Genomic DNA, 14,026 nt, shown 5'->3' with positions numbered 1-14,026 from the left:
TTCAATACTTTCAAAGTGTATGAAATATGAAAGAATATAGAATTTATGTCTATATGAAGTCACCTACCAAGGAATTTAGAAAGGTCTCATTTATTGTGCTATAAATAATTTCTTGCACTGCCGGTGCGATTTTTCCGAGTGATTCTGAAATTCTTAGCATTAAACGTGCTGAATAATCGTTATATTAAGGGTCGGTATGTAATGACTAGGCTAGATTTTACGAACATTCCGTGTTTTCTTGGCCTTATCTTAGTTCACGCTAGATAATCTATATTCTTGATACTTAACTGCGAGAATTGCAATACGTAGTCCCGCATTTGATAGAGTACAGATATGGTTTAGTATAATATTAAAAGACAGATAAAAGGATCATTCATGCATTACCCTTTGTAAATGTGTTATATATAATGAATTATAAGTGGATATACGAACAGACCAGCTTATGTATATGGGGTACTTTATTCATGTATGTTTGGCTCAATTACTAATTTAGCGAAGTCATCAACTACTTCGGAAGTTATTGTAAGCCCTGTGGGATCATCTAATCTACTATTAAGTAGATCCATATTTAAAAATAACAGTTCCGATATAATGAGTTTGGTTGATTGGTCCGTATTTATGTGTGTAAGTAACTGCCACAATATTTTTAAGTACAATCTCAAATCATCTGGAGAAGCAAAATAGTTTTGGGTTAAATAATCATAAAGGGGAAGTTCAGACGTCAAATGGGTAATGAAATCGTCAAGCAGGTTAAATTGCGTATCATTATCAACCATACGGCACATTTGATGGCATAGATCAAATGAATTCCGAAATAATGGTAGATTCGGATACAATTTATTGTGAACTTGGTTGCTGTTCCAAAATACGGTGAATGTATCGTGGAACCTACGTCTGGCTATGTCAAATATTTCTCGAAAATTAAGTATTGAGTTGGTTGAATTTTTGAAGTTTTTCAAAGTCACAATGAATATACCTTGGTATACAAGACAACGCACAAATATCGAGAAACAACCATAGTTGTAGGTTTGGAGTAATATGTCAACTAAAGACATCTGATTTTTGGTTTGGCGCTTTATAATACTATCTAAGCAATTGAAATGATTAAACAAGTTAAGGATGCTTGTTAAATATGATGCGAATCTTAGGGAAGGAAAATAATGAGTGAATTCAATACTCATAAAAGATAGCCATCTTATTGCTGCTTGTTGGCATAATTGGATTTTCACAAGAGATCGCAAATGGGAATCAGTTTGTTCGAAGTTTTGTTCCAAACTCTTTTTCTTGAAATCCTTTAGTTCGTCTAGAGCCAACGACGAAACATCGCAAAAAAACTCAAGGTATGATCTAAGAAACAGCTTAAGTGATGCCGTGTGTTGAGTCCTGTTAAAATAAAGTTTCATTACGTCAAAGGATATATTTGACAAGGGGTCAGATATGTTCGTCAAATCTTTGAATAGAAAATCAAATGTTTGTTTATCAGGAACAACGGAATTCTCAAATTCCGTGGAATCAATAAATGTTCCCTTTAACATAATATATGGCACTTCCAAGTCGACTATTCTTAGATAGATCCAATACTTTATCACTCGAACAACATCTTTATCTGCTTGTGTTGAAATTTTTTTGGTGTCTTTCTTAATTGTGTCCAAAATCCACTTATTCAGCTTCAAAAGTTCTACTACACTAATGAACGAAGAATAATCGTCCAAAACCAAATTATTATAAGTGAAAAAGTCTCGTATAATAAGATACCATTCAATCGAAAATAGGATGTCAGAAACCTTAGTGGAGTCTACTATGATCCGGCGTATCATACTAGAAATATTTATCCACCCTTGTATAACTGTTTGCTTATCCAAATTTACAAGCACTTCATTTTCCCATCCTGATAACAAGTAGCCAATTGACATGATACCATAAAAATGACTAATGCATTTCAAGCTATTTTTATCAATTTTGATCGTATCAGTTGATGATAAATTCGAAATAGAATTGAAAAAGCCCTTAAATACACTGAAGATCTCTCCGATATCCAAGATATTATAGTAGGTATAGTTACTAGACAATATGTAATGATGTAGAAATTCTTCTAGTATTGAGAATGCTGGCAAAAAAGTTTTGAAGATATTTAAGTCCGTATTATTGAATGTGAACATAACTTGTTTACTTTGTATATCTTCTGCCTCAATTGAACTTGCGTTTGAATAAAACCTCGGGTTTGATTGATCTTGATTTGGGCTTGCAATTGTCATGTTTGGCTGCGAAAGGTAAAAGTTGTGTGTGTTCAACGGTTGTTCCGCTGCTTGTGTCACCACTAAATAACGCTCGTTCATTATCTGATGCTGGATTGAGTTGCGATACTCGTAATTGTTAACATCAGGATTTAACCTTATATCCTCCAAGTCCCCTCCTAGACTGTGGCTCAACAACGAAGACGATAAAGAAACGTTCCTCGATGTAGTACCCTGATTATCGGATAATGATGTCGAGGACATGGAAGCAAACAGACCAGGAACAGAAGCATTCGATACGTAGCTGTTCTCTAAACCATGGTCTTTCGTGTCGTCTATCGTCAGATGACACATCGCTCTCGGGAGTACCGAATAGTTAACATTTTGGGCTATACCCTCAAAATTAGCATTACCTAACAGCTCAGCCGTTATATTATTTGGACCGGGGGTCGCTGATGGACTTTCAGAACAATTCGTGTCAGAAACTGGCATCTTGTGAAGCGATTTACCAAAACTATCTTCGAGCCCATCTCGTTCAGCATGTTTCGCAGACAACGGGTCTTCTTCCTCTGAAACCCCTATCAACTGCTTCTTTCGTTTTGTCAACGTCTTTCTTCGAGTGCTAATACTGATTTCTTCACTCGATGGTGGTCTTGGCGGATCCTCATGGCATTTATCGTCCCTTCCAACCTTCTTGCATGCCTGGCACGGCGTCTGCAAGTTACATTTGATTTTAAGGGTCTTACATGGGCCACAGCTGTAGCGTCTCCGCTTACGTTTCGTTTTAGGCGTCGTCGAACTCATTTATTTTGCTTTCGTTTCCCAAGTCTCCACTAGTTCATATATGTCAATATATTCTATTAGGCTTATTGATACTGATTAAGCCGCCTATTATTTTATATCACTATCGCCTTTCTATTAGGTGCTACTTTAAGTTCCAATTTATTGACATACCAAGTTTCTGATACATATAAGGTCACAGAGTCATATATCTTTCAATCCTGGAGAAAAAAAATAATTCTATTGACTTATTACTACCTCGTAAACACGAGCCATGTAGAAAGAGGCTACCAACAATTCGCACGACTCTTGATCCTCGGGTCGTGCATAAATCATAAAATTTCATCTGTCCAATTGTAATACAACTATTTTTCAAATGTAATAATGAAGTGTATGGAAGCATTTGCATCTAAATAGGTTTTTCAAGGATAATTTATCTAGACATATCTAACAACATAGCGGTAAAATGATTTCCAGTAGATCAGTTTTGAGAAAAATTGGTCAAGCTAATTTAAGAACGGTTTCGTTGAACAGTACCAGATTATTTTCCAGCACTTTAATCAGACAAAATGAAAATGAAGAACTTGTAGATTTAAATAAATTACCAAGAAAGGATCCAGGTGTTCCAATCGTTCCGTTAGTCAACCCAGTCGACTACTATAAGGACCAATCGGAAGAGTTGCATAAGTTCGGTAAGTACATCATGGGATGTTTACCAAAGTTCATCCAACAGTTCTCAGTGTGGAAAGACGAGCTTGTGATTTATGTTGCACCATCAGCATTGAGACCAACAATGATGTTCTTGAAGAACCATACTGCTGCACAATTTAAGGCGGTGATGGATGTGACTGCTGCGGATTACCCATCAAGAACCAATAGATTTGATGTTGTGTACAACATGTTGTCAGTTCGTCACAACTCCAGAATCAGAGTCAAGACGTACGCCAGTGAAGTCAGTCCTGTTCCATCTATTGTTCCATTGTTCCAAGGTACTAACTGGTTTGAAAGAGAAACGTATGATTTGTTCGGGATCTTTTTCGAAGATCATCCAGATTTGAGAAGAATTATGACGGATTACGGTTTTGAAGGTCACCCATTAAGAAAAGATTTCCCTACTACCGGTTATACTGAAGTCAGATATGATGAAGAAAAGAAGAGAGTTGTTTACGAACCATTAGAATTGTCTCAAGCCTTTAGAAACTTCGCTGTTGGTTCTTCTGTTTGGGAACCAGTTGGTGATGGTAAAGATTTCACACCGGAATCGTTTAAATTACCTACCCCAGAACCAGAACCAACCAAAGATGACGATGATAAAAAATAATCTTTCTGCATAACCTAATATACATCATTTATATTTTTTTCTTTGTATTGTTATACTTGATCTTACATATTCTTCTTCTCCTACTTTATGTATTCTAATTATTTAATACATTATACAGTTTATCTAAGTCCGCAATGCTCTAATTTCTTCGTTAGTCTTATTGAGTTCGTTTTGTCTCTCGTTCAAAAACTCTTCCAAAATTGTAACTTGGTTCTCGATAAGTTCAATGTCATTTTTCGCGTCACCTAGATCTTTTGAATTATTGTGATTAGAGCCACTTTCAAGTTCTGACAATATGTTCGTTTTGTACTTCAATAATTGCTCATACTCATACTTAATCATGGCCAGCTCGCTGTCGTCACTTTTGTTTGAGGTATGATCCTTTTGTGATGCCTTTGATAGTAAATCTTCTAAATTGGCCAATTCTCTTCTTAATCTAACTTCTTCCCAGTCAGTGCCTTCCGTAGCCGAAAAGTCAGTTCCCTTCTCATTCGTGGCATTGTTCGCATGTCCAATTTTGTTCAAATAACTGTTTGCAAACGAGTTCTTATTGTTCACAGGCGCCAGATTAATTGGTTTTGAAGGTGCTTGATTTAAATCATATGAGGGGGTATCTTTAGAAAACGTGGCTCTTAATGACGCTGGAACGTATCTTGGAATTCTTTTACCATTCTCCCTCTGATTCAAAATATGTAAAAATACCAAAACCTGATCCTTATCTATAGCCTCGAATGATTTTGGGTTAACCAAGTTCCATGCTGATGAGATATCAGACCTAGGAACCTTGGAAAGAGTTTGATACAATCCAGTTAAGGAATCAAATTTCACTCTTCCGTATGAATCACTATTTGAGTCGTAAATAGTTTCGTAAATAGACTTATCTGTAGGAGATATATACCAGTCAAAATCGTCTGATAATGATTCATCTTCGTCGTCATCATCTGTTATCGTATTGTTGTTAGTTTGATAGTTGTTACTCCCAGTAGTAACAGCCATATTAGCTTGGATTAAATGGGCTTTCGATGCTGGGACTAGCCAGCTCGGTAATTCACTTGGAAGAGATTGTTGATTTCCATTAACCAAATCAAAAATCAATCTCATAGTAATACAAAACTCTTCGAAATCCAATTTTCCGTCGGAATCGATATCTGAAAGGTCCCAAATTTGAGATAATTGATCATCTTTCAATCTTGAGTTCTTTAAAACAGTTGAAGCTTTATCCCCAGTTATCTTATTATCAACAGGGTTCAAGCCTTGAAATATTTCCCAGTACTTCTTGATTTCCCAATCTTCTAAGCGTGGCATCATGTATAAATTTACTTATTCACTGAATAATGGTTAAAAGGGGTATTAATTTGTGTATATTTGATTAAGAAACTCTGTTCACGTTGCGATATGATTTTTCCTCGATTTACCATTGCCGGTCCTTTAAATTTAATTTCAAAAAAACTATTAATAATTATCCTACTTCAATTAAACCACTTCTGATTTCTTACTTGACTTCGTATCATTTCAAGTGTTGGCAGAATAAGTTTCCTATTCTTAGGAACTAAATAGCTACTACAACAGCTTTAGCATAATATAAGCTCATGTAATCACACCTTCACACAACTCATATAATTCGGGCGGTTGGTGTAGTGGTTAACATATTTGCCTTCCAAGCAGGTGACATGGGTTCGATTCCCGTACCGCTCATTCTTTTTTTTGATATTTTTTCTCACAAATTAGTATCCTATAATCTTTCTTTATTTCTAATCCGGCTGTAAGGGAACTGGGTCTAAATTAGATTCTAAGGGAATTAGGACCTAAATAGAGAGTGATTAGTTAGTTGTCAATCTATAAGTTAAGATAAAGTTAGATTAGTAGAATCTACATAGTATATCAAGTGTTAGTTATAAGAATTACCTAATTTAGACCCAGTTCTCTTACACCGGGTAAATACGGGCGGTTGGTGTAGTGGTTAACATATTTGCCTTCCAAGCAGGTGACATGGGTTCGATTCCCGTACCGCTCATTTTTTTTTGAGATTTTTTTCTCACAAATTATGTATCCTATAATCTTCTTTATTTCTTAATCCGGGTAAACTCGGGCGTGTGGCGTAGTTGGTAGCGCGTTTGCTTCGCAAGCGAAAGGTCTCGGGTTCGATTCCCGACTCGTCCATTTGTTTTTTTGCTACCGTATTAATTTTTAAGTGTACTACAGTTTTCATTTTTTCTTTGGCATAATAATATATACTACGTCTCAGGCCAATAGGATAGCTTGAAAGTTTAGATCTAATCATACTAAGTTTATTAATTAAGATGATAAATAATATATGTACACGAATAGCGAATAAAAGCAAGCACTTAGTAGAATTAATAATTCACTGCTGTGTTTTATCCTAGAATTAGGAGAGACATTAGTGTATGCCTATACATGTCTCTCGAGTCTGTTTAATCTATTAGCGGTTTGAGAATTATTTCTAGTTCTTTGACCACGAACTGGCAAACCAGCTGCATGTCTGGAACCAGCGATAGAACCGATAGATCTTTTCAATTTAATATCATCAAGTATCTTTTGTTTTAAGTGACCTTCAATAGTTAAGTCAGATAATTCCTTGTTTATTGCCATGATTTGAGGTTCTGTTAATTGGTTCATTCTCATTTTTGGATAAATACCTACCTTAGCGCAAATTCTTTCGGCAGTATTATAGCCAACACCGAATATCTTCTTCGCCAACCCTATCTATGTATGTTGTTAGTATGCTGTGTATCAAAATTTTGTAGCTGAAGTCAAGTTTTAAATATTCACTAGCTTTCTCATTAAACCGGGAATAGAAGAGAATTCTATACAAAGAATACATACTTTCACTAATGCATTATGCTTGATAGATTTACCAAAGATGTGGACACCCATTTTAATTCGTATAAATAGCTTTATCTACCAGGCTTATCGTTCTTGACAGTCAAATATGTTTGAAAAGTCTCGTAGAAAATTGTACTTGAAAAATTACAAAAAAAATTACGCAAAACCGATATCATTGATACTTGTATTAGTCTATAAAATCAACCAAGATAATTGGCATTTAATAAATATTAGTTAGAAGTAAATTAGCAGAGCCAGCTCTGGCATTTACCAATCTGTAAAAAATCACCAAATATAATCGGCAATATAGTTGGAAATGCAAGGTCAAGGGAGACCATTTTGATCAATATCAAGCCTTAAAATAAGCAACGATCTTAATAATCCTATCATAGTAATAAAACTAGCCAATCCGACTGGAACTACGGCAAACACAGCTATATTATAAAAATCGAAAAACCGTGCTCTTGTGTTACCCTTCAAGTCTAGATTCAGTGTAACAAAATTCTGACCAATGTAAAGTAGGGTTAAACAACAGCTTATTAATATCCAAATATGTAAGCCATATTTGTATCCATCAGCAGTAAATGTAGAGAGAAGGTATTGCTCAATAGTTATCATTATTGTTGACATGGACAACATCCTAACAATGGCCGCCAAGGTCAGGTAAGTAACAATCCATCTGATCATCAACCCATCCAACACAGAAAATGACAAATATCCTGCAACGATGCACCAGACCCCAGTTAAGAAATGCTCCGAAAGTCTAGCACTTGTCATAGATAGGTATAGAGTTTCATTACCTGTCTCTTGTGCAACTAAACTTAGATTGTCATCCACAAAGTTATGCATTGAACCCGAATTAAGAAAAACTCTGTTCCAAGATTGTATTAGCCCTATCAAACAAGGTATTAATGATATATCTCGACAACAAGCTAACATAAAATGCTGTCTTGCATTCAAAAATTTTAGGCCTAGCATTTTTAACGAATTTTTGGTATTATTCTTATGCGAACCATTGTTGCTTGATTGGTTAGCATTAGGGCCTTGATTCTGTGTCAATGGTGTTATCGTTGCAAACGAATTAGTTCTCGAAATTGTTCGAGATATATTTGAAGAATTAGGAATGGAACCGTTTCTATCAGGTGCCCTTTGTTGTTGTTCATACAATAACTGAGATGTCTCGTACGATGGAACCATTTCTGAAGGGTCGTAGGGGTCTACCACGTTATACACAAAAGAATTTGTAGATCTGTCAACATTATTTGCATTCGGATTGATAGTATTTGGTATGTTATTTGGTTGTGTTGAATCACGGACACTGCTGCTCGACCTTGAGGGGGTAGTATAATCTTCATCAATCTGATGGGACTCAAGCCGATGGCTGAAACGCTTACGTATAGATTCCATTAAAGCCATTAAAAATAGGGCTTGCTATTATTTAATTTGTATTGTTTTGAGATGGAATATATATTTTTTTTTGTATCTCTAAATTACCGAGGTAAGCGAGAATATCGATAGTTGTAACAAACAAGTTAGTTTCTGAAGTATAGGGTTAACAGATGTACAATATCTTAAGTAAATAGTTCGTTGACGGTAATGTGTTACTATTTTTTAAATTGGTGTTCTTAAATAATGTAAGGAACACATTTCGTGATACCTTTACTCCTCGTCGATTTAGGCTTAATGAAAGATTTCTACAATTCAGTCTACTTATGTATCGACATGTTAACACTCAATTAATCATTTATTCAGGTATTGATATAAAACTACGAATTAGGAATATCATTAGATAGCTTCTAATTGTTGACTGATTTCTTCTAATTCGGCCTTAGCAGCATTATGTTGTTCAGTCAATTGTTCGAATTTGTTTTCCCATTCTTCCTTTTCACTTTCTAAGGAGGCGACCTTTCTTTCTAATTGCTCTGCCTTGATGTCAGTTTCTCTTAATTTTTCAGTAGTTTCCTTCAAATTTTTGTCAGCTTCTTCTAATTCTTCTTCCAAAACTTGATGCTTCTTAGTATAGTTCTCGTTCGAAGTTTTCAAAGAGTGTGATTCGTCAGCAGTTTGCTTGATTTCAGTCAAGTCGGTTTCCAATTTCTCAACCTGTTCTTCCAAGACTTGGTTTTTTCTGGTGAGCGATTGGATTTGGTTGTCCTTGTCTAAGTTTTCTTGTTCCAATTCCTTAACACGATCGGAATACTCATCGGACTTTTCTTGCCATTTTTCAGCGTCCAATTTCAAGTTATTGATTTTCTATTTGGTTAGTATCGTTCCTTGGTCTGACTTGGATGTATCTTACATTATACGTGTTGTGTTCTCATCTTCTCCAACGCAAATGCGCCTCCCCTACTATCGGAAAAGTATTATATGAATTTATCACTCTATACTTCACTCTAATGCTATATTGACGATGGCCAAAATGTGACGTATCATTTATTATACATCACATTTTGTCCATCGAACAGAACACGTCGTACAATTATTTTCTGTGGTGATCAAAATACTTACTTCCTTAAGCTTATCCATTCTAATTCAATTGATACAATCTAATAGTATTAATTTCTACCTGGGAGGTAATTTAATTGTTTCGCCTTTATAAATTGCCGATTTGTTGTAACGACTTTATGTTGTGGTTTGGGTGGATCATAAATAGTAGTGTGTGGTACAATCCTGGCGTATGGAGCCTGATAGCGGCTTGACTAGTAAACAAGGACAAAAATTGGCTGACGACAAAGGAACCGGGTAATTCTGTTACGAGACATTTTGTTGTTTAGACGACGGATCACAAAAATAAATAGCTGCGACATTGTCCTCCAAATCTATTCACGATACATTGGGGGATACACGGGGTGCGGAATGTTGGTGTAAGGATGTATTTGAGACGTGCGAGTTTTGTCGTAGACCCAATTCACATTTTATAGTTCGCCTGTTATTGCGTGCGGCTCATATGTCTATTTTAAGAATATCGCAGCCAGCCACTTTTTGCAGAATAGGTCCAACAGATCATCGGTTATAATTCGAATAGATTAAACGAAATTGGATCAGGATTGTAAATTTTTTACAACTTACGTTTTATTCTATTATTTGTATAATTAAGATATTCTCTTAGAAGGCCTTTGAAAGTTAAAAGGTGAATCATCTACTAATCTGAAATTAATGCTAAGGGGACTACATTGGCCCTAGTTAGTTGTACTTATTAACATATTGAATAGTCATGGCGGGGATGACTGAGAATTTATCGTTAGAGCTTCGAGAAGGAGAACCATTCAGGAATGGAGATAGTTTAATGGAGTTTGAGAAGATGCAATACCATAACAGTAACTCTGAGGAGGCTAAACGATCAAACCCATTTGATGTGCTATATGAGCCACATAAGGTTCATTCACCGAGTCATTACAACACTCCCTTGAGTCAATCATTTCGGTATCTTGAGATGGAGCATAACAATGTAATAAATAGGGATCAGGGTGTAAATGATACAAGCTATAATAACATTGTCACGGTTATAGATTCGACAGACAGTGTTAACAGAACTGGATCAATGATCTCGAGATCTGCAACATTGAGAAATAGAAACAGAATTAAGACAAGGAGTAAGATGGTTAGAAAGAACGACATAGACTCGGATCCTGAGAAAGCAAAACGAAAGTCAAAATTGGCGTTCTTGTTTCCGGTTAGGAGAGAAAGATCATTAAAGCAGAAACCAAAGTATGTACCTTTAAACAGGTCACCAAAATTCACAAACGCTCAAGAATTTCAACAGTTTTTCGATAAGTCTAATGCTGCTAATGTTTTAGCAGAAATGTTACCCCCGAAAATGAACCACTTCAAGTATAAAAGATTATTCCTTCCTGACTCTAAATTAATAACGTCGAACGCATATTATCAAATTACCAGGAATAACTCATTCATAATTAATCCCAAGACACAAGCTTCAAAAATGATTATATCTCTGCCTATCAAAGACACCTTTACAAAAAACGGAGTGAAAAACGAGCCAGATCTTGACCAGCATTTGCCACCAGATTTTGGTTCTGAGGCCTATAACAAATACAGGATTAGTGTTTTCTCAAACAAATTAAGTACGATACCTACATTCTATCAATTATTTCCTGAGGAAGCCAAGTTAGGCATGCTAAATGCTTCAGAACTCGAGCAAATTAATAAAAAGTTATTATTCGAGGTATTGCTAAGAAGAACTGTGGCAGCAAAAATTGGCTACAGACTCAAACATAATGGTTATTTCAATAGGAAATCAAATAATAATGCCTCGAGTAATGGCGATTCAAGCTCTGAATCTCATTCGGGCCCATCATCTGATAACGAACGTTTTGATAACCAAAACTTACCCAAATTATCCAAATCGCATACAAATTCATCTTCCTATGACGAGTCAATTAATACAGATGAATTGCTAAAACAAAATGCATCGTTGTACTCAGGTGTATTACCTTCCCCTCAGATCAGCTACTCTTCAAGAATTGAATTGGATTGCCTTGTATCTGAAATTCTGGATTCGCCCAACTTCTTACCTTTGCATAAATCAATTGACAAAAATAATTACTCCAGTTCTTCCGTATATTCTACTCCTAAGACTAACAAATTTCTTAACAATGGAAAATTCACACCAATGGCTTATTTTGAGTCACCAGAGCTGTTGTACATAGCTACATTTAGGAAACAAATCAATAATGAAGGAAATCCAAGCACGAGAAGGTCATTTCCTACAAGTACAAATCCTCATCAAACAATACTTCCTGAATCACATTCGAAATTTTTGCAGCCTATGACTCAACCAAATGAGCCGGAGGTGAATTTTTTAGGTTCCCCCAACAATTCGCTCAAGCTGAAACCAAAGCATAAATCACAAACAAGTTCAAACACTTCAATTTTGCAGGACTTAGAGGATCTATCTAGTGAACTTTCTTCCTTCGCTATTGGGCATGAGGATATGGTCCAGAACTTCCAATATTCTGCTCGAGATAAGAGTTTGAATATCCCGTTACAAAAACACCATAACTTAATTCAATCAATTGAAGAATCGAAAGACTCTGTTGGTTTAAGGTCTACCAACTCAACACATCCAATAAGAAGTGAAAGTCCAGTAGCTGATATTAAATCAATGAGAGCTTCTATTTCAATAATTGGTACATTAAGTGATTCAAGTTCTAATTCTTCATCTAATAAAAAAGTATCCCTTCGAGATGCTATTAATGCGCATAACCTTAACTCGATTAAAGCAAACATATCAACAGTCGCTTTGAAGTCAATAAGTTCAAATAAAGGTGCAAAGTTAAACAATCCTACAATATAAATATGGGACAAGGCATGGCTTCATTTACTATATATAATGTACATTAATAAACACTATCACTAATTAAGAATTAAACGTCATTGGTAACATGAACTCTCTGATCTTCTTTGCAGCTTCTTCATCTGGCGTTTCATCTGGTGTAATATCTTCCGCGCTTCTTGTAGGATAGTAACTTTGATCTAAAATATTCAACATGAATAAAGGTATTTTACCATCTCGAACTCCCTCACAAACCACCAACACTTCATTCGGGGTTATAAGGCCAGATTCGTTCAAAGACACTAATCTATTAAACCATTTACGATCCTTGATATATATTGGCTGAATATCACGGCCATTTGTCACCGACGGTGTGTTGATGGCAGCAATTGCTGCTGTCGCCAATGCATTTTCAAACTCAGTTGTTGTGGCATTTGAATTAGTCTCGGGAGTATTAATATTCCTGGACCTTTTTAATGCCGGGTCAACTGTATCCTCGTCGCCAACTTCCGGATCGTGTTGCATAGAGGACAAGCTATTGGTGAAAAGAGGTACATCTCCTTGGGAATTGTGGCTTTGATTAGACTCAGAATGTGTTCTCTTCTTTGTTTTGGATGCATCATTTGTACCTAATTTTATGGACTTGGCTTGAACTAATGGTTTGAAATATTCTTTGTTTGAGTCTCTGTATTCAAACTTCGGGATTTCGTGGTAAAGGTCGCCCAATCCATCCGCATACCTGTTATCTAATCTTATCAATAACGGTAAAACTTCATTATGGTAAGTAGACATATATCCTAAGTGATCAGTTAAGAAAAAATCAGTAACAATCAAATTCCCCTTGTTAAAAGAACTCAACGATGGGAGTGACATGCTATCACTATAAAGCAAAGATTTTACTTGACGCTCGTCTTGTATGATTCCCCCGTTTGTATTATCAATAATCTGAAACCTACCTCCATCCGGATTCCATCTATAGCTGTATCCATCAGTTGTTTGATTATTCTTCAGATGAAGCATCAAAATATACCAGATTTTGAATCTATGATGGTTCACATTAAATAAATGTTGCTGGCATGAATATTTGGTGTATGTAGAATACACCGTCTCAGGATTAGCTGCTCTTAATTGACCTGTAACATACGCCCATGCCTTCTTCGTCATCTCTGCCTCTGCTCCCTTTGGATAGCTGTGTACCACATCCGATAATAACTTTATAAGAAACTGGTCCATTTTAGGCGACCATCTCTTATACTTAGAATCCCGAGATTTCAAATCATATTCACTAAATTCGTGTATGTTATTCCCTTGTTCTTTGTCTATCTGTTGAACATGTTGTTGATTATGTACTTGGTGATGTGTTGATTGCGTGGCAATTCTCAATGCCTCAGCTGCGTGGTGAACATTTTGCGCTCTAGTTGATTCTTGTAATATTGTTGATTTAAGGTCTGATGTTGACATCTTATCTAAATGTTGATTTACAGATTATAAACAGTACTTATCTAAGTTGTAAAATTTATTTGTTGTTTGTTAAAACGTAAAAACTTTTAATAG

The 14,026-nt window shown here is 35.7% G+C and overlaps 8 protein-coding genes and 3 non-coding genes across 11 annotated transcripts; 5 read left to right on the top strand and 6 right to left on the bottom strand. All coding sequences in view use genetic code 12, as the record gives it.

Moving 5' to 3' along the window:
• Positions 1 to 458: 458 nt before the first annotated feature.
• DEHA2A11836g (DEHA2A11836p) lies at positions 459 to 3,038 on the bottom strand (the record flags this gene model as incomplete). The annotated part of the gene is made up of 1 exon (XM_456844.1): positions 459 to 3,038. The coding sequence occupies one exon, from the start codon at positions 3,036 to 3,038 to the stop codon at positions 459 to 461; it is 2,580 nt and encodes an 859-aa protein (XP_456844.2).
• Positions 3,039 to 3,480: 442 nt separating this feature from the next.
• On the top strand, positions 3,481 to 4,335 carry DEHA2A11814g (DEHA2A11814p; the record flags this gene model as incomplete). Its single annotated transcript, XM_456843.1, has 1 exon — positions 3,481 to 4,335. One exon carries the CDS (start codon positions 3,481 to 3,483, stop codon positions 4,333 to 4,335), a length of 855 nt encoding a protein of 284 aa, XP_456843.1.
• Positions 4,336 to 4,458: 123 nt separating this feature from the next.
• DEHA2A11792g (DEHA2A11792p) lies at positions 4,459 to 5,643 on the bottom strand (the record flags this gene model as incomplete). The annotated part of the gene is made up of 1 exon (XM_456842.2): positions 4,459 to 5,643. The coding sequence occupies one exon, from the start codon at positions 5,641 to 5,643 to the stop codon at positions 4,459 to 4,461; it is 1,185 nt and encodes a 394-aa protein (XP_456842.2).
• A 315-nt stretch (positions 5,644 to 5,958) lies between these two features.
• DEHA2A11770r lies at positions 5,959 to 6,030 on the top strand. Its single transcript has one exon. It is a non-coding gene; the product is annotated as a tRNA-Gly (tRNA).
• A 247-nt stretch (positions 6,031 to 6,277) lies between these two features.
• DEHA2A11748r lies at positions 6,278 to 6,349 on the top strand. The gene has a single exon. It is a non-coding gene; the product is annotated as a tRNA-Gly (tRNA).
• Positions 6,350 to 6,422: 73 nt separating this feature from the next.
• Positions 6,423 to 6,495, top strand: DEHA2A11726r. Its single transcript has one exon. It is a non-coding gene; the product is annotated as a tRNA-Ala (tRNA).
• Positions 6,496 to 6,744: 249 nt separating this feature from the next.
• On the bottom strand, positions 6,745 to 7,230 carry DEHA2A11704g (putative mitochondrial 37S ribosomal protein SWS2; the record flags this gene model as incomplete). Its single annotated transcript, XM_456841.1, has 2 exons — positions 6,745 to 7,059; positions 7,180 to 7,230. The coding sequence occupies 2 exons, from the start codon at positions 7,228 to 7,230 to the stop codon at positions 6,745 to 6,747; spliced, it is 366 nt and encodes a 121-aa protein (XP_456841.1).
• A 273-nt stretch (positions 7,231 to 7,503) lies between these two features.
• DEHA2A11682g (DEHA2A11682p) lies at positions 7,504 to 8,595 on the bottom strand (the record flags this gene model as incomplete). Its single annotated transcript, XM_456840.1, has 1 exon — positions 7,504 to 8,595. The coding sequence occupies one exon, from the start codon at positions 8,593 to 8,595 to the stop codon at positions 7,504 to 7,506; it is 1,092 nt and encodes a 363-aa protein (XP_456840.2).
• Positions 8,596 to 8,964: 369 nt separating this feature from the next.
• Positions 8,965 to 9,705, bottom strand: DEHA2A11660g (DEHA2A11660p; the record flags this gene model as incomplete). Its single annotated transcript, XM_456839.1, has 2 exons — positions 8,965 to 9,432; positions 9,688 to 9,705. 2 exons carry the CDS (start codon positions 9,703 to 9,705, stop codon positions 8,965 to 8,967), a joined length of 486 nt encoding a protein of 161 aa, XP_456839.1.
• Positions 9,706 to 10,393: 688 nt separating this feature from the next.
• DEHA2A11638g (DEHA2A11638p) lies at positions 10,394 to 12,493 on the top strand (the record flags this gene model as incomplete). The annotated part of the gene is made up of 1 exon (XM_002769982.1): positions 10,394 to 12,493. One exon carries the CDS (start codon positions 10,394 to 10,396, stop codon positions 12,491 to 12,493), a length of 2,100 nt encoding a protein of 699 aa, XP_002770028.1.
• Positions 12,494 to 12,556: 63 nt separating this feature from the next.
• DEHA2A11616g (DEHA2A11616p) lies at positions 12,557 to 13,933 on the bottom strand (the record flags this gene model as incomplete). The annotated part of the gene is made up of 1 exon (XM_456838.1): positions 12,557 to 13,933. One exon carries the CDS (start codon positions 13,931 to 13,933, stop codon positions 12,557 to 12,559), a length of 1,377 nt encoding a protein of 458 aa, XP_456838.2.
• Between the last annotated feature and the right edge of the window lie 93 nt (positions 13,934 to 14,026).

Source organism: Debaryomyces hansenii (assembly GCF_000006445.2).
Source record: "Debaryomyces hansenii CBS767 chromosome A complete sequence".
NCBI lineage: Eukaryota > Fungi > Ascomycota > Pichiomycetes > Serinales > Debaryomycetaceae > Debaryomyces > Debaryomyces hansenii.
The sequence above is the reverse complement of the archived record's forward strand: the minus strand, read 5'-3'. Positions and strand labels throughout refer to the sequence as shown.